Genomic DNA, 19,705 nt, shown 5'->3' on the forward strand with positions numbered 1-19,705 from the left:
AGAGAGTTTCGATTCTTTTAAACAAGCACTGACTTAAGAAATAATAAATACTGGGTAACTGAAAACAAGTAAATCCTTGTCATCCTCAATGCCTGACAAAGTACATGATGTTGTACGTTCAAAGGTTGAACACGGATGGTCTTCCTTCTAGCTTCCAGTGGGTAGTGGATACTGGACTTTACTCGAGTATGTCTACCGTAATAATGCTGTTACATGTACATATCAGAAGCATGGCTACCCAAGATGAAAGAAGAAGCTGTTTGACAACCAAGGAAGGAAAATAACAAGTTAATTAGTGGCCAGAAAGCTTGCAGTTAGTATTGACCCACAAGAGTTGGCCACTTCTGATTAAAGCAGTCATGAAAGCAAAAAGCTAATGCAGTCACGAAAGCAAAAAGCGGACCCATTCATTTTGCTTACTGATCAACATCCATGTCTCCGGTCCCCCACTGTAACATTCTTACTTATATGTAGCCAAGTGATATGAAAGTGCTGAAAATTGTGACACCTATTTGCACAAGTATTTTCCCTTTTGTAGATGACACAGAAGAATGTCGACCAGCAAATATATGGAGGAAGTGGTGACCCAAGTATCGTCCATGGAAATGCAATTCATACCAAGACTGTTCAACAGATGGATTTCATGAAATACCAAGATTGCTTGAAACAAATGCAACCAACAGGACATGGGATATACATGTGTGTGTATGTGTACATGTCCCCTGTAATTTTTTCAAGATCACTGCAGAAATCGTGAATTCAGGCTGCAAAGCTATGCTATGCAAAGTTTTCAACATCACAAGATCCTGATCTTTTGAATGTGTTCCTGTGTTTTCCTGCATTCAAATACCCCTGCCCAGCCTACGTATGCAAATTTTCCATGTGCCTAATACAATTCGCTGAAAAGACTTGAATATGCATACTGCCCCTCGACCCTCCACAATGCACTGCGATCCCGCTGCCATGTTTGTCTATCTTTTCTCAGCGCCTGTCATTTACACACGTGTCTTTTATGGTATTTTCAGAGTTTCGAGTTCCGTACCTTTCGCATTTGTGAATTGACTTGATTTTTGTTAACGAATAAAGAGTGATTTCTTATCTATTGGCAAGAGTGCTTTTTTTCGTATTTTGTATCTCGTATTTTGTTGTTCTTTTCTGCCCTTTTTTTTCTGTGTATTATCTACAGGGTTAGGTGTGACCTACCTTAGTGTGTTGTGTATGGCCTTTGACCAGGGCTTGTGGTGTGCACATTCGAATAATAATGACCCAATGCTATATGGGTCCTTTGTGATGTGGTTTGCATTATCTGATTAACGGCCTTGACGGGGAGAGACCCAGTGGAGTGAATAGGATGGGGTTGAGTGTGCTGTGCCACAACACTGCCCTGGACCTTTATCTACATGATCGCGTTGAGCATGCTATGCCACAACAATACCATGATCACTGAAGACCACTACCGGAATTGATCAGGCTGAGCGTGCTGTGCCACAACGCTGCCCTTGTTCACTGATGATTGCTCCAGGCATCTTCAGATCAGGTCTAGCATGTTGTCCCGCAACACTACCCTTGGTAGAATGATGGGCAGTTCCTTCTCTATGCTGTGGGTACCGGGCATCAGTACCTACCATATTCCCGGGCACCCTAATGACCGATGACCCAGGGAGGCTCGCAGGGCGACGGTCTTCCGTCTGCCTCAGGTCCCTCACAGGCTTTTCCTGCCGATTGGCGTCTGCTAGGAAGCCGGGCCAGCCAACTCTCTCCAAGCGGGCAATGGTTTCCACAGCGGGTTCGCAACACTCCACTGCTACTGCCATGGATGAGTCTGCAATTCTGCAGGGTGCTTAGCCTCGTTTTGAATCAGACAATGTCGTCCCCTTTGGACTGCTACACCGCCAGGGCTTTTGTCCACCACATTCCATCCGCAGCTCCGGTCTGCCGATGGACTTCTGTCTTGAGGCCACCGATCCTGACCTGGGATGCTCCTTGCATGATATGACCGTCCATTCAGTGGACCCCCCGCCCGGCTGTTCCTCCAACCGTCCCGGCCTTCAGCTCCCCCGCTGGGGTAAAGTCTAAGAAGCACAAGGCCAAGTCGTCTTCTTCATCTTCCTCATCCAAGGCTAAGAAGAAATGCTGAAGTCTGATTTGTATCACCCTTTAGGAGGCATTCACCTCTCTCTCCTGCAAAATAGACTCCAAGCCTCAACCAGTGGCAGCTGACGCAGATCCCCTCCCGGCTGTCCCTCCTCCCTTGCAAGGGGCATTCTCGGAGGTCGAAGTGGTTTCTGTCATCCAGCCAGAACCGCTTCCCCAACGGGACCCAACTCCGGATCATGTCCCGGATCATGGTGACTCTCTTCATTCAGCACACTGTTCGGACTCTCTTCCACGGGCCTTCAACCTGTCTGTTCGGAGGATGACAACATTGACTCTATTGCTGGCCTGACCCAATTTGAGGGCCCCCTCCGCCTTCTTGAGCGTGACATGATCCACGTTCTTGGACTACCGTCGTTCGACCCAATACTTGCAGAGCAAGCACTCACTTCATTCAAGCATCACTATGGTGCTTCCGTCACAGCTCCCCGGCGGCTCAGCCTGCTTCAGTCGACCACGACCTGCATTTTGGACATCCTGTTGACGCCACAGGTCTTCAGGTTCTTCCTTCGGCTGGTGATCCGGCTGTTCCACAGCCGGATCACCAGCACATAAGAAGTGTGCACACTAATCGTCCTCTTCGGAATTCAAATTCAAAATCTCTCTCTGCACCTAAGCAAGATACATGTATTTCTTCTTCTAATTTGTTGAAGGTGGTCCATTCCCTTGGAAACGCTGTCCATAATAGTCAGCTGCCTCGAGTCAACCTCAACTCCACCAGCGACTGCTCCTGACTTAAATCCCCTGTGTGAGGATCTCCATCTGGATCCTCACCTAGATTTGTAACCGATTTCTAGCTTCATTTCCAGCTTCACAGCCGGCTCTGTCAGTCCATCCAATACACGAACACCCATTCATTTTATTTTTTGCACTTAACAAATTCATTCAATAACAATTCTTTAACCTATCTGGGTTCAACTGCACTGTGGAAAGGTTGTCAACTTTGATTGATATTTTACCCAGTGTTGGTGTAAATGTCAACTTCCCAACCTTGTGCAAATTCTTCCCAATCGTTTGTCAATGTTTGACCAACATTGATGGAATTAACCAATAACATGGCAACTTGTATGCCAAGCACTGTTTAACCAATTCTTTTTCTTTACAGTGTGGTGATGTTTATTATCCAGGCCTATCCAGGCCTTTTTGGGGCTTGCGGGCATTACATGTACATGTTTAAGCTACCGGACCACCTTACGTCATTTGCTCGTACGGCCTCTGTATATGTATACTAGTGAATGCGAGTCTGAGTCACACATGCTTAACCGTGACCATGACCCGAACAATAGCTCATAGGCCTACCACTACACTACGCATCAGACCGCCGGCTAGCACTCAAGACTCCCTTGCCGGGGGCCAGCTGGGCGGGAAACAGAGAAATCTGCTACATGGGCATCTCTCTACCATTCTCTGGAGCTATCCTGGTGAATAAAACGCTAAGCGATCAGCCTACTACGTGTGTTTTATATTTTCCCCCACCAGTTTTTTGGTCATTTATGCCTGCAGTAGATGTCAACGCCTTACCCGCAGACCCAGTGCGCCGTCGAGCCCTTCAACGTCTGAAACTTCGTCATCGGGCACTTAGGTGTGGTAACAATAAACCACGATCTCCAAACAGACTCCCCTCTATTTCTGACTGGTGATCACCCCATTCAAGTCAGCATCCACGCCTCGGGTGTTGGAGTTCACCAAAATTCTCATTGTTGCAAATTCTACACGCTCCTTTCATCTGATAATTCTGGGATCTCCATATATCTCTGTTCGGCCTGGCTACGCCACACATACTATCCCGACATGAGTTCCTTTGTAGTGGGCATGTCCAAAGTGTGTATACTGAAGGTAACAAGGTCTGGCAAAAGGGCCCCCTACTGTTGGCGCCCATTTTTTTAATGGCGTGCCATAGTTGCTCTTCGACTGCGCCCGATGCGAGTGGGCTGAGAAAGGGATGCGAATTGCCTCACTGGATTGACCATGTCAGACGGCGCTGGTTGCCCATGAAAAAAGGGGATGCGAGTGGGCTGAGAAAGGGATGCAAATTGCCTTGCTGGATTGACCATGTCAGACGGCGCTGGTTGCCCATGAAAAAAGGGGATGCGAGTGGGCTGAGAAAGGGATGCGAATTGCCTCACTGGATTAACCGTGTCAGACGGTGCTGGTTGGCGGTAGAAAAAGGGGATGCGAGTGGGCTGAGAAAGGGATGCGAATTGCCTCGCAGGATTGACCGTGTCAGACGGTGCTGGTTGGCGGTGAAAAAAAAGGATTCGAGTGGGCTGAGAAAGGGATGCGAATTGCCTTGCCAGTTTGACCGTGTCAGACTGGGCTGGTTGCTGGTGAAAAAGGGAATGCAAGTTTGGTATGGAATTTTCATTCTATTCAGTAGGGGGCGCATGCCTAATATGAGGCGACAATTCGATTGAACCTGTATAGGCCTAAGTACCCTTTTTTCGCAATTATTTCTAACGTTACATTCATTTCTACACATGAAAATAATTAATAACTTAACTTGATAACTTAAAGTTTACCTTTGCCAAATACTGAAAATTATAGGTAACTGTTACATCAATATAGAACAGCAAAAGTGAACACCTTAAACATTAGGTTTTTAATAGAATTTACATTTCCAAACTAAATTAAAAATTAAACAGAGTTAATTAATTAAAATTGATACGGCAATGAAAGATTTCTTTAAGTTAACTATTTGTTTAACATACAGTTCAGTTGATTTTTCTGTCGTGGTCAACATTGTTAAATCATTTATGATACACGAAACAGGAAATTTTCAGACTTGGAGGTACAGTTATGACATTTCATATAAATGACATGCAAAAACTATCCAGCAATAGTTGCACTAGCGCTAACATCCCTGTTTTGTATTGGTCTTAAAAGTCCGTTCTTTTGATGACCATGCTTGAACTGCTAAATGACAAAATCATTGAACAACGACAGCAATATTCATGTATGCTCTCTTTTCAACGTTTCTTACATCTTAGCTTGTAATTCAATTGTTGCATGCGTACTGATATTCAACGTTCCATCGAAATGTATTTAATGAAATTTCAATTTCAGCATTTTTCTTTTGTTATCCTTATGTTTGTACACAGTCCATCCCACGAAATAGGCCTAAGGGTTTCTATTGAAGAAAGCGCGGGTTTTAAATCACCGAACCGAAACCCACTCCTATTTGTTTATTTATTATCAAACAATACCACCGTGCATGAACACGACCAGTCAAGTGAGGAAATAATAAGTAGTATTGTTTGAATTCACCGATGCATGTTGGGTCATATCCCTTGGCATATTTTTCCATTTCTACACATGCTTTTATTATCCTGCGTTGTTTTACCAGCTTAGCATATTTTTACTTGCGACAAGAAATTGTTCTAGCGTGTCCTGTCAATACTCAACCCTCCAATCAGTACATACATGTAAGTTTGAAACAAGATGCAACACTGCCTCTGTGCTTAGAATGATGAATAGCTAACTCTTGCATTCATCTCAGCTTTCACAGTGACAGTTTGTCTTCTAGGAGCAAAGAAACCAGGCAATAGTTGTCTGAGATGCTCGATTATTTCCATGGAAACATGGAAATGCCGTGCAGAGTTAACCTGGACAATGTCATCATACAGAGAAAGCCCATCTCTCGATTCTATCATCTTCAAGATAGAAATTATGTCGCCTTTCGTGAAGGCCATTCCAAGCAGCCACGTTTTCATTTATTTCCCCTTTCTGCAGGCTACAGTCAAAGCCACACGTAGTAAAGAAATATTCTTTCTCACCAAAATTAATGTCGTGTGCAATGCCCATGACACTCTCCCTCTGCTGCCGTAATCTTTTGGCAATTTCTCTGGGTCGGCAGTCACAGTTTCGGGGATCTGGGTTGTCCCATTTTTTTCAATACCGGTAACTGTCTCATGCAATGACTTGTTGCTTTTCCTCTCTGCGCCTCGCTTTCTGATGTGATGTGGAAGTGCACCATTTCCAACTTGGAACTCTGTAGCTGTCAAGAATGGCTGGATTATGTTCTATTTCTGCAAGCAGGGGATTGTTGTCGGGGAATTCTCTTGCGTCTTGCGGGCTGCTTACCATCACGTGCTTCTCCTGTCCAGAGGTGACCAGCTAATCAGTCTTATTTCTATCTTTTTGTTCTTGCTCGTTTTGTATGTTAGGCGTAGTGTAATTTTTGGCTGGTTTATCATTCATAGGCCTGTCTCGTGGTCGCTATTAAAGTCTCAACCTGCTGGCTCTTTTGAAAATGAAAGAAGACGTATACATCCTGATTTTACAGCATTTCTACGTTGTTTAACCTCTTCTGACTCTGCAACGCTCCTATCGTTCCAGAGGGAATTACTTCTAAACAATAAACTTAGAAAGGCTGTCAGCGATATTGCTCGTCTTTGGTGTTCTCCTTGCCTGAATAAAAAATTTTTCCTTGCAACAAGTCCTTGATTCTCAAAGTGGCAAATGGTTCCAACCTTTTTTGCGTCATCTTCGATCTTGATCAAGGAATGTGAGTGTCGATCCATTTATGGGCTCCGCATCGAAATTATTGCACCAGTAATTCCAGTCATCCATGGAAAAGTAATGACATTTTATTATGCCCATTGATCCGCTATAGGTCTTTCCCAGCTGAACTCAATAACACGAAAGATGGTCATGAAGCTTAGATCATTGTCGCAAACTGTAACCCTTTCCGAAGTGAGCGAATTCCACAAAGGAAACAGCTTTTGTTGAAGCATAAAGTATACAACATAATGAGATAAGGAACTAATAAAGTTGGCGTTATAATGTTCATAAATTTGTGTGATCAGGGTTTGTAAATTTATAAATACAACTAAACGAAAACAAACAGGATGAGTTGTGATGAACAAGGTTGGGGCAATCAAGCTGGTGAAAATGTTGAAAAAAAAATCCCCGCTGCATGAAGTTTATTTTACAGTAACTGTCCACACCCATGACAAAACATCATGCATTTACATTTTTTTACAACCGACAGAAAGTGGAGGCTTAAAACGATAAGAGGTTGAAACGGCCTTCTGATACCATCCTGGTCACCGACATAATCAATGTGCACTGTGAGCATGCATAAACACATGTACTTGTATAGTGTGTTCAGCATACCCTGTGGTTTCAGCAGTCACTGACTCTGAACTCCCCTATATGGCTGCCGAGTTAATTGAACGTGGTTAGGAGTAGATACTTGCGGTCTGACAGGGTTTGTGCACAAACCCCTTGTGCAAGGGGTGTTTGTGTAGAAGTATTAAGGTACCAACTTTTACAACAGTGTGCTGGTAATGCGTCGCTATTCAGAGGGGGGTTCTCTCCACTCCGCGCCTTTGGGGTCTAGGACACGGCCTCTTGAGGGAAACATATCAATGTATTAGAACCCCAAGCAGTGTTCAACGCTCTTCTTCACTTCTGACAGCACTTAGTAGGCTGTTCCACTTGAGTCCAGAGCGACACGTCAACAACAGTGGTGTACATCAATCGTCAGGGCAGCACTTGCCCTCAACTCCTGCGCCCTTGCGTGCCAGCTCTTGATGTGGACAATCGGTCAGGGGATCATCCTTTAAGCTGTCCACGTAGTGGAAACCAGCAACAGCACAGCAGATACACTCTCGGATGCTGTCCAACCGACAGAATGGACTCTTAATCCAGATTTTCATGGAGATTGAGCATCCTCAATTCGACCTCTTCACTCTTACCAACAATGCCCACCTTCCAATGATCTGCTTCAGGTTCGCTCACCCACAGGTGTGGGCGACAGACGCCCTACAAATTGACTAGTTGGGCCCTCTGGCGTACGTCTTCCCTCCAATCTCCCTCATCCTGTGGGTCCTGTCCTAAATAGAACGGGACTATGTCGGATCCTCCTTTTTGCCCCGCTCTGGCCTCACCAACTGTGGTTTCAAAGACGTATAAGACTCCTGGTGCGATGACTGCTGGTCCTTCCAGTCAGCCCAAGTCAGAGATCTTTCGCCCACCATTAGAGAGTCTTCACTTGACATGCTGGACGTCAGGTTCTTCTGCAGATGCTATGTCTAGTTCGGCCCAGGGTCAACGGCTGTTCCACTCACAAGATTTACATCAGCCAACTACGTTTTACTAGAGGGTGTGACAACCATGATGTTTCTCTAACCGAAGCTCCTGTGAGCTCCGTCAAAGACTTTTTTTGGATATCTGTTCTCACTGTGGCCTCTAGGTTACTGCCATTTGCAACTACTGGCTGGCCTTGCCGGCTGTCCACTCGGGCTTCAGCGATGGCTCGACTCTTTCAGACAACAATGCTGCTATCCTATATCTCCTTCAAGGGATGTCTCTAAGGCATCCTCACATCAAACACCTCGTCTTATCCTGGGACCTCCAGTCCTTGAAAGTCCCCCCTTTTTCGAACCACTGGCTGATGTGTCTGGTCTCCATCTCAGCATCAGGCTGGCGCTCTTCCTCAAGGTTGTTACATCAAGACGAGGTAGCAAGCTATATGCCCTGTCGATGGGCACAGCTGCTGGGAGCCACATGGGGTTCGTCTTGTCCCAACCATCAGGTTCCTGGCAAAATCCTTTTGGTCTGTCTCCCGACATATTCATTCCCGATATAGCCTCTCTTTCGGGAGATGGCTCCAACAAGAGATGATGTCCGGTTCAGACTCTCAAGTGATATCTTGCCAGGACCAAGCATCGTCGAGAATCTAATTCCCAGCTCTTCATCACCATTACAGACCCTGTTCACCCAATGTCAAAGGACACTGTTGCCTGATGGATATCTGGGTCATTATCTTTAAAACCTGAGACTGGCTGGCACAACCTGATGAGATGACCCGATTTCATGTCAGGGGCCATGACGTTCAGGCCGCCTCTGCATCCTGGTCATACTTCGGAGGAGACCCTCTAGCTCAAACCTGCCAGGCGGCTCGCTGGAATCCCCCTCCACCTTCACCAAGTGTTACCTAAAAGATGTTCTGCAAAGTGAAACAGCCCATTGCACAGTGACCTTGTGCTTGGCAGTCCAGACAATGTCCAGGACTGTTCTGGGCTGGAAGGTGGATACTTCAACCTAGGGGTTTCTTCTGGTGATTGCTTGCTCTGGAGAGGCCTGCCTTATGTTTCTCTTATTAACTACACTCCCGTTGCCGACCCACCTCCAGGGTACGGTGCCACTTTGCATATGTAGTCTCTGGGCAGGGGTATGTGAATGCAGGAGACTCCTCCCCCACATTAGTGTTGGTCAGGTCTCCTAGTTATGCTTACCCCTGCCCAGCCCCTCCTGCCCATCCTTCCCACTTTGGCTCCGGTAGTTTTCACCACTTCAAAAAGAAGGACGAACATGGTGGTGGGATCGCAGTGCACCGTTGGAGGGTCTAAGGGCAGTATGCATAATCAAGTCTTTTCAGCAAATTGTTATAGGCACATGGGAAATTTGCATATGTAGGCTGGGCAGAGGTAAGTATCCCTAGGATACCTGACCCACACTAATGTGGGGGAGGACTTTGCCAGTTTTATATAATGCACAAAAGTAAAATGCCCCGAAGTACAAATGCAGTTTTTGCCCTTAATATTTTATAAATAGTAAGGACACTTGAGCACTCTGTAACCTTGATAATTCCCTCAACCTCTGGATGAGTATTAATGTTCAATATTTTAAGTATAATTCTTAAAATACTCATTCAGAATTTGTGCTGCTGTGCACTTGCAGATACAGTTGTTAGAAATAATCATTTTGTCCAATTACTCTCAATAGGGAAATGTACTTTTGGAAGAATAGTATAAAATTGATCTTTGCATTATTTTTCTTCCCGTCTTTGAAATTTTAGTATGTGTATACTGATAGTCCTAACAGTACCAAATCCTCTAAACCTTGACGGTCAGGGTTATTCAAATGCGTACTTGCAACTGCAGCAGATCCTTGTTTGGGCAATCAAACTCCTTACAAGAAAAGAGAACTGTGCCCTCACTTGATGAAATTCAACATCCATGTATTACCTGACTGATAATGTCTGTAGGTTCAATACAACTGGGACGAAGCAATAATTATATACATGTAGTTACTAATACCAATAGTATATTTATTATAAGAGCTTAAGGTATAGGGACTAAATTGAATCAAGCATTCGTATATTTGAAATAACTATTCATTAAATCATTCGTTGCCCCTTTGCTTCTCAATAGGCAAGGGATCATTGTGTATGTATCTGAGATCTTAATCAGAGTCATTTGAAAGACATTGAAGACTTGTTGAATTTTTGTCTTACGTACAAACTGAACTGAAAGTTTTATTAATAAAGTTTCTGCCGTCTCTTATCAGTTAAATTTGTATGTATGTATATCAAAAGAGTGTAATCTGTTTATCAAACCGAAAAAGAGTTTGCCGACACAGCTCAGTGTTTGTCTAAACACAGCGTCTGTCTCTTTTTTGAAATTTTTTTCTTTTAGCTGTTTCGGTCACCGGCTGAAACAGCTTTTGTTTTTGTAAAGATTTTTTTTATTTTTGATTATATTATCTTTTCTTTTCTATTTTTCCATTGACATAACACCAGGTCGTTATACACATGGCTTTTGTTGCTTACTTTTGGGCCAATTCCCTTCAAACCTGGCACATTGTTAGACTACCACCTGAGGAATCGTGACGTCATCACCTGTTTTATTATAGAATTTTGAATATTTAATTTTTCCCCATATGTTTTGTACACGTTTTCGAGGCAATATTTTGGTTGTTCAGAAATCTTCAAATGTCATTAAAGTTACTTGAAGGGATGACCTTGATACAAAAATAATACTATAATAATTACGTCATGATGATGTCATCAAGTGATTTATTATCAAATATATTTGATTATTTAAATATTATTGTAAATTTCAAAAAACCAAGCATTTTGTTTGCAACAAGCGGCAGAGTGAAATTTGGTCTTCAGTTTATCTCTTGTGGGTCAAATTATGTGACTCTACTTTCCAGTTGAAACCGTAAGTGGGCTTATTTAAAAAAGGTGATAGGTATGAACTTCTTTTGAATGCCGTTAGTCGGTGGGGTATAGTATTTTTGAAATCATCTGCTAATGACGTCACATTTTTGTTGAGCGCCCTCCAGGTTGAAAATTTTGAAAAAATAATTTTAAAAGATGTCTGTGGCAAAGTTTGTCGGAATTGCCTGGAAATAGATGCGGATGATGATCTTAACCCACTTAACAGATGTGTGAAATTTAGGGCCAATGACGTCATCATGCCAGAGGTTATAATAAAAAGTCCTTTATGTTTCAAAGTTCTGTAAAAAATCAATCATTGAAGATTTAAGAGTGAATGGTCAGTTAGATGATAGCTGAAACATTGAAGTCAACCGCATGAAGTGCTTAACTGGTGTATGTCTTCATAAAGATGAAGCACTGACGACAAAAAAGCCCTTACGATATTCGCGACCTCAAAAATCCCATTCGCATACTGTGCATTTGCTATTGCATGCTCGGACGTGCACTTAAGCAGCACACAATGCACCGGGCATAATACTCAGGACCTGGCAAAATGCCAAACACACGGTGGGGGAAGCTTGTGAGCATGTACTGTCACAATCTATTGTAGCAAGGAGGGTAATGGTCGCATAGAAATTTTGCACTGCGGACTTAACAACAGCTGTTCGATTCCCACCTGTTCCTTTCAAACCATAAGTGTTTCCCGAAACAGCTCAGTGTATGTCTACAAACACAACATCCGTCTCGTTTCTTCTCATGTACGTAAAATGGCTCAACCCTTCCAGTCGAAACAGGTCCAAAGTGGAAGTGCTTTATTATTTAAAATTGATTATAGATATGAATCTTTTTCAAATGATGTTAGTCTCCGACATGGTAGCATTCCGGAAAACGTGCCCCAGTGACGTAATGCAACACTTCAGCGGCCTCCGGCGAAAGGTTTGAAAACTTTAAAAAAGATAGATGTCTGTGGCAGAATTTGCCTTAATTGCTTGAAAATTGTTAGGAAATACAGTGACTTTTATGCCTGCAACATTTGTGCATAAAATTGGGCTGATGATGTCATCTGACCGGAAGTTATAATGAAAGAGTTTTAATTAATTAAAAATTGCTTATTATTCAATCCTGACAGTTACAGTTTAAAGTTACTCACGAAAGTAGAGTAAAGAGTTTTGGTTGTATTGTTCATTAGCACTGTGTGCCGATAATAAAAAAAATTATCATACACTGCTAATGCCGCAACGCTACCCCTAGGGGTAAGAGCCATAACGGTAAGAGCCGTATGCTTTGTACAGGTAACGTATGTATATATGGAGCCACAACGTTTCTGGGATGTTGCCGATGTTCCATCTACTGCATTCATCCACTACAGATCGCTTGTAATCGAAGCATTGTCACATGCATCTCGGCTCGCTGCCCAACATGTGATTAAGGAAGTCGGTGCATGGCCCAGATATTCAATGTTGAAATGCAGACTTACTGCAGTTTGATTCCTGCCCATTGTAACTTCTTTGTCATCGAACTGAAAAAGTTCCCCATAAACAGCTCAGTATTTATCCACCGACAAACACAACAGTCGTCTAGTTGACTTTTTTCATTTTGTGAAAAAGGCATTCATTTTGTCAAGATTTTTTTTTTTCATTCTTGTTACTGTTCTTCCCGGAAAATCCTTTTTCTTTTGTACACAGTTTTTCTCCCCATCACTTTAGTCCCTTTGAAGGTTTGATTCTTCATCTAAATTGCCTCAAAGAAAGACCCTATTGTTCCTTGAAGCATAATTTCATTGTGACGTCATCATGTGATTTATTATGTAATTGTAGAGTTTTAATCTTTAAAAATCCATATAAAATCAACTGTGACTTCAGCGACTTGGTGCTTGCGGTTACGTTGTAGTAAAATTAAGTTCTTTGTTTCGTCTCATGTGCACAAAGTCACGTGACCCTTGCTTCCTGTCGAAACCGACAATGGCATATAATTCAAAATTGGTGATATAAACATGATAAATGAACTGTCTTTGAACAGTGTTAGTCTCTGGTAAGATATTACTCTGCAAAACATCTACTGGAGACGTCATGATCCGATCTGCCTCTGGAACGGGCCCTCCTGTCACAGCCTGCACGATCTCGTCGTCACTCCATTCCGTCTTGGCATCCATTGGCAAATTGTCATTGAGGGCTTCCCATGCAGCAATAACTGCCGGTTCGCCCATCCCTTCTAAGTTCCGTTGGTTTCCAAGTTGCCGAACAAGCTCTGCTAGGGGAGGATCATCATCATCTTCTTCTGCCGGATTGTTGCCTTGAACTGGAGTGCCGAGCGTCTTCTTCCGGGCGTCTTGAATGGATTTTTGCTTGACTGCTTTCCATGCTTCCGCCATCATGTAGCATACGTCCTTGAGAGTGACAGACTTCAAAACTGAAGTACAAGTTCGTGTCCTCATTATCGTCGTCTAATACCCGGCACAGAAGATGTTTCCGATAGACTTTCTTCATGGCCTGCATCACACCGCAGTCCATCAGTTGCATCTTCGATGTTGTGTTTGGAGAAAGGAATGTGCATTGAATACCCCCACAGCGGCTCACAAGGGGGTTCTTGGGCATGTGTCCAGAGCAGTTGTCAAGCAGTAGAACTGCCTTATGAGGCAGGTTCTTCTGTCAGAAATTGTTTAACTTGTGGGACAAACTCTTGGAAGAACCAGTCCTTGAACAGTTCTGAGTCCACCCATGCATTTGCTTGGCTCTTGTAGACTAGGGGCAAGATCTTGTGAGAGATGTGATGAAAACATTGTGGGTTTCTAGCCTCACCCACCATCGTAATTTTCAGCTTGTGGTCACCAGTTTCATTGGTGCAGCAGAGTAGTGCCACCCGGTCCTTCACCTGCTTGTGGTCTGGTGCGTTGCTGTCACCACTATGGAAACAAGCCAGTCTCGTCAGCATTGGAGCGCTGCTCTGGCAACAGTTCTTGTTCATCCAGGTAGCGATGGTATGAGTTTCGAGACTCGGACATGGAGCCTTCACTTTGTGTGGACAGGCACTCTCCTGGCACGGTAAGTTCACGTATCCCGTGCCTTTCTTGAAATCTCTTCAACCAGCCAATTGAAGCTGCAAATGCGCTGTCTTCACCATTGATGCATGTGTCAAAATAGACAGCTTTCTCATCAAGGATGGGCTCCAAAACCATGGCTCTTTTACTGCGCTGCGCCTTAAACCAAGTGAAACCAGCATTCTCTACTGCCCGACTGTCTGCTTTCTGCATCCTCTTCCGCATCATGCCAACTGGGGTGTGAATCTGGGTTCCCAGAAGTTCCTCGAACTTGTCCTCCTGCAACTTGTCGATTTCATTGACCGTTGAGCAGCCAATTGCATATTCTCAAGCGATAGCTGCTTGCGAGGCTCCACCATCAATTCCCTTGATGATTTCTTGCTTATCAGTGTGGGTCATGATCTTTCTCTTTCCCATGATGAGCTTGGAAGACTTCGGAATGTGCAGCGGAAAAGCGATAAAAGTGTAGATGTGTACTCAAGCACTTTAACCACCAGAGTGGGAAGATTGTAAGCTGTTTTGGCAATTTGAACTTTTCAAAAGCGGCTGCTGTCTTCAAACTCAAAATTCAAAGCTACCGCTCAGAATCGAACTCTGCAGCTGTGGCGAATCTTGATGGCTTGCGTATCAGCGGCGCCCTCTTTAGTCTATTTTTAGTGCAGTGCTATGTTTCACGTGCGGTTTTCCTCCATACCCATCACTTACAAACTGGATAGGTTTTGTACACGTTTTTCAACAGCTAGACCTTGGCACTGTTATCAATCCTGTAGAATTCAGGATTAAGCCCAACAGGACGGTCAAAGAGCAAAATCATCATAATAACAACATTAGGTGTCATGTGACGTGACATTAAAAGTGCAAACTTAAAAGCACTAGATCTTCTCAAGCAAATGTCCAATTGGGTTTAGACCTTGCATATATCTAGAAAGGGAAGTGTTATAGAGGAAAATTGACCATTTTTTGAAAGCCCTTTTGGGCCATTTGGCAATCCTGAAACTTCTTCAAAGTTACACAGTGTAAAGCCTTAAACATCAAAAATTTACCATAAAAAATCACATCATGATGATATCACAAGGTGTCAAATTACAGTACATATATATGTAAATTTATATTCATATTAAATCTTCAAATATCCTCATAAAATCAACCGTGACTTCTTGCTGAAAACTGATAATAGATATGAACCTACTTCTAATGTTATTAGTTTTTGACACAACGGTATTCCTCAAAACATGCACCACTGACATCATGCAGCATTCGAGCACACTTTGGTGACAGGTTGAAAAATTTGGCGTGCTGTGTTCGCGTATACCAAAGTCATACACCTGCTAAATGATGTATGCTACAGTATACATACATACATACATTGTGTACAGTGATACATGTACATGTACAATGCACATTCACACAAATGGCTTGATAACTTGATTATTGAAGCAATTATTCTCATCTTTGCTCCACACGAAGTTACTATTCTTAACATATTGAACATCTGTGAGAACCCATTATACATGAGGAATTAAAAGAAATTGATGGCATCAATAAAATGTAAATGTTTACAAAACTAAAAGTACCGAAAGACCACTTTAATGTTCCTACTCATTATTGCTGCATGTAATGTGCATCCAAAACCAGTTCTATGGTCTATCAAACCTTATATGTTTTAACTATTATAGACACTCAGATCATTGCATCTTCTGGTAATAAAATCGTGGAACTGTGAACTCTTCAAAGGATTGGACCTTTTGACCATTATTCAATATCTGCACTTACATGTACCTCTAGGAAACAGCACAATCCATTTAATTGTAAGCAACTTCAAGCATACAAATATTCAGGATGCCAACTTAAGGCAACAAGCATACATGTACTTGAGTCAGTGCTTTAACCACTTGCTGCCAGGTGGTTTGAAAAATGCAGTGCACATAATTAAGACTTCATCAAGATTTTCAGCTGTCAAAATTCTTCAAAATTTATCATTTCAATTAATGGATGTTTACACCCACACAAATAACTGTGTGGCAACCACTCTAGTCTGACAGACAAGATCTATTGACACCTGAGTATTTCAGCCAGACCTGCAGCCTTGTAAAAAGAGCCCAGATTGTGCGGTGTTATGTAACTTTTTTTGTTCACGAATTTGGCACAGTGCGCTGCTGACCTCTTTTCAATAGGGGCCAGATTAGAGTGCAGTGGTGCTGTGTGGCTCATTGCTGCGGTGGTGGAGCGCAGCAATGAGCAATGAGTACTGTATGTGCAAACCTACATGTATGCCCAAGCTGGCGCCATGTTTTGGGACAATTTGTCTGTCTTCAAACTGGATTTGTTCTCATAATATATCTTTCGTTCGACAAATGAGTTGTTCTCCATAACTACAGTGCCAGTATATGGGTGCTTGGATTGTATGCTTACACGTAATTATATAGTGGTTAAAGATCACTTACTTAATGATAATTTAGAACATGCTCTTTTTTCAGTTAATTTGAACAGGGTTTTTTTCCCCTTTTCAGCAAGAATTGGCAGAGAGAGAAGACAGAAAGCGTCAACAAGAGATCATTGATGTGCAGCGCCAACAGGAAGCTGAAAAAGAAAAGCAAGAACAAAGGCTCAGAGTAATACCACTTACATGTATATCGTATCTGTAGATATGTTTTTCTGCCATTATGTATTTTTCAAAAATGAAGGTTTTACAAATTTAAATATTTTGTCAAAAACTAGGATGAAGAAGCTGCAAAGATGAAGGAAGAGCTAGAAAGGCAAGAGGAGGAAGCATATCTTTTACTCAAGAAAGGTTTTGAGGTCCATGAGGAAGGGTTTGGTGAAATACTTACAGAGTCAGAGGTGAGTCTCATATGTGGTACATTTATTTTGTCTGAGGCATCATGCTTGAGGGGTATTAGTTTTTACCTAGTTGCATTGTCTTCAACTAATTTCCCTAAAACAATTTAGGAGCCATTCAAAGTTTTTGATGTTTTATTTTAGATTTTTTTTTTAAATGGCAGATGGGTTAACACAAATTGTGGAAAATTGAAATTCACTTTTCTTTAAAAAAAAGCAAATTGATCTGTTGACTCGCTTGAATTGCCAGCATACAGTGTTTTTCAATATATATGTTGGATTAGGGCAAAAACCTGTTACATAAATTAACATCTCCCCAATGCAAAAATACATGTTGAAAATAGTTTGCAGTACCTGCTGCTTCACCTGACTCAGACCGGCCTACCGACCCGGGCAAGCTCGGTGGTCGAGCGGTTAAGACATTTGCACCAGTAAGCAGGAGGTCATGGGTTCGAGTCCCACCCGAGTAAGCTTGTGACTTTTTTCACAAGCTCTCAGACAAGCACTGAACATACAGTGATTATTAATATATACATTGGGTTAGGGCAGAACCGGTTATATAAATTAACTTCTCCCCAATGCAAAAATACGTGTTGAAAATAGTTTGCAGTACCCGCTGCTTCACCTGAGTCGGACCGGCCAGCCGACCCCGGCAAGCTTGGTGGTTGAGTGGTTGAAAGGTCTGCACTAGTAAGCAGGAGAAGCTTGTAAGCTTCTTAACCACTTGACCAATGCAAAAGTACATTTTTAAGATACCCCTCTGTTCTGTTGGCAAACATACAGATGGCCTCTCGTTCCTTTTCTTTGTTACCTTCCTTTTTCCCTTCCTTTGCTTCTTTTCCTTTGTTTCATGTTGTGATGCAGTCGCAAAATCTACTACAAGAGTTCATCAATTACATCACAGAAAACAAAGTTGTACTTTTGGAGGATCTTGGGGCAGAGTTCAACATGAAGACACAGGTACATGTATAGGGCTCCAAGTTTCTGTCATAATAAACATTTGTTGTCTCTGAATATTATTAATAATCAGGGTATGCGTACATGGAGCAAAGTTCACATAGTACCTGAGAAGATTGTTCGCAGGATTGTTGTTCTTTAATTCTTACTTTAAATGACAGTCCACCATAAATGCAGTTCATTAAAAACAGTAGTCTACTGCCTGCAATCTACACAGATTACCAATACACGTGTATTATTCCCTAGTCCATTACTTCCATGCGCTAAATTGTTGATCACCAGTAGTGCGCCCCCACTCACTCGACTCCTTGTGAATAAGGATGGAACGATTCTTTTTTCCCTACATTTGTTCATATTTGTGCCATTCCTTTCAGTCTTGCCCAAGGTGGCAGACTGTTTTTTTTTGTTAACCTCCTTTCCAGACTTTGCCTCAGTGGTGCTGTTTGTTTCTTGTATATATTTCTTAATTTAGAATAAAATTGAATTCATTTGTCTATTTATTCTGGCACGGCTTCGCTTACCATCCAGTCTGGTAACAGCACTTGGGCATTCTAAGTGCTTAGATGTTCCCTGCAGGCTGTCTTCCAGCACCTAGCAACCTACCAGCCCATCTACGCCCCTTTACTTAGATGGCACAGGCAACTCGCTTTGGCTTGCCGTCTGGTCTGGCAGCACCATACTGCAGGGTTCTGTGAGTGGTCGTGGCATTGGTTGGTTGTCCCAGCCAGCCACTGCTCTGCTCTGCTTACCTACAGGCTTGTGTACTTCTTTGCCCACTCATTCTACACGTCCACTTTTATTCTGGAACATGTTTAATCCCGCCCACTGCCTGAAGTACTAATACTGGGCCAGTATAGCACTACTTTGCTTATTCTGTGCACTCTTGTCCAGATCATTCCTTTTGACAGTCACAGTGTTTTGGCGTGACTCTGCCTACTCCATATTACACGTCATGTAGTCTGTGTAGCGGTTGGTATACCCCTACATTGACTGTTTGTTGTGTGCATACACTTGCTGCGGCTGAGCAAGGTTTACTTTCTTGCCTTTTGGGGAATTTCCCTCTCACCTACCCTCAATGATGGCTTCTTGTTGCGGTTTGGTGACCAAGAAATCAGTGGGTTCGTCCCATTTTCAGCCCGCCCAGGGTTTGCCTTCAGTTACGGCAACTGGGTCGGATTCTTTGGTAGCCTCGCCTACTCCTCCTGCCGCAGAGCCCCCCCCCAAACCTTTAGGCTTGCTTCTCCGTCAGGGTTTTTGGCCTCCGGCTATTTCTGACCTGCTTCCTGCGGACACGCAGCCCGAGCCTCCTTCTGGCCAACGGTCTGATTCAGGGAATTCCTTGGGGAAGAAACACAAACCATCTGTGGTTTTGTCTTCCTCGCATCATTCTTCTAAGCACCAAAGAAGAAACATTGTGCTTCATTTGAATGCTCAACTCCCAACATTTTGCACTTAATTTGCGACTGACGCTCTGCACATCTCATGGGAAGGTCTCCTAGCCTTTGCCTTTCCCCCCGATTCGCTGATCCCAAGGGTCCTTTCGAAGATAGAGAAAGAACATTGCCAAATTCTTCTCATCGCTCCATACTGGCCAAGGCAACCGTGGTTTCCTTGCATCATGAGGCTGTTGGTCAACACTCCCCTGTTGCTGCCACAGCGCCATGACGTGTTTTTCCAAACCCGGCTCTCGCCATCTCCATCTTGATCCTCTTCACCCTACACCTAACATGTTGGATATTGTCTGACAATCATTCCAGCAGGCAGGGCTT

General features: G+C 43.1%; 1 protein-coding gene across 4 annotated transcripts in view; it reads left to right on the top strand.

Moving 5' to 3' along the window:
- Nucleotides 1-19,705, top strand: part of ddrgk1 (DDRGK domain containing 1) — a 64,923-nt gene that overhangs the window by 38,961 nt on the left and 6,257 nt on the right. For 2 of the 4 annotated variants that reach the window (XM_022240982.2, XM_022240984.2), the window contains exons 4-6: nt 16,652-16,753; nt 16,860-16,982; nt 17,844-17,939. In XM_022240982.2, coding sequence (XP_022096674.1) covers nt 16,652-16,753; nt 16,860-16,982; nt 17,844-17,939 — 321 coding nt within the window. Of the gene's footprint in view, nt 1-124; nt 11,401-16,651; nt 16,754-16,859; nt 16,983-17,843; nt 17,940-19,705 lie in introns of those variants that run through there. The other 2 variants (XR_015427470.1, XM_087144801.1) reach the window with 2 other exon arrangements.

Source organism: Acanthaster planci, linkage group LG13 (genome assembly GCF_054643075.1).
Source record: "Acanthaster planci isolate LZ-2023a linkage group LG13, COTS_SCS, whole genome shotgun sequence".
NCBI classification, from domain to species: domain Eukaryota; kingdom Metazoa; phylum Echinodermata; class Asteroidea; order Valvatida; family Acanthasteridae; genus Acanthaster; species Acanthaster planci.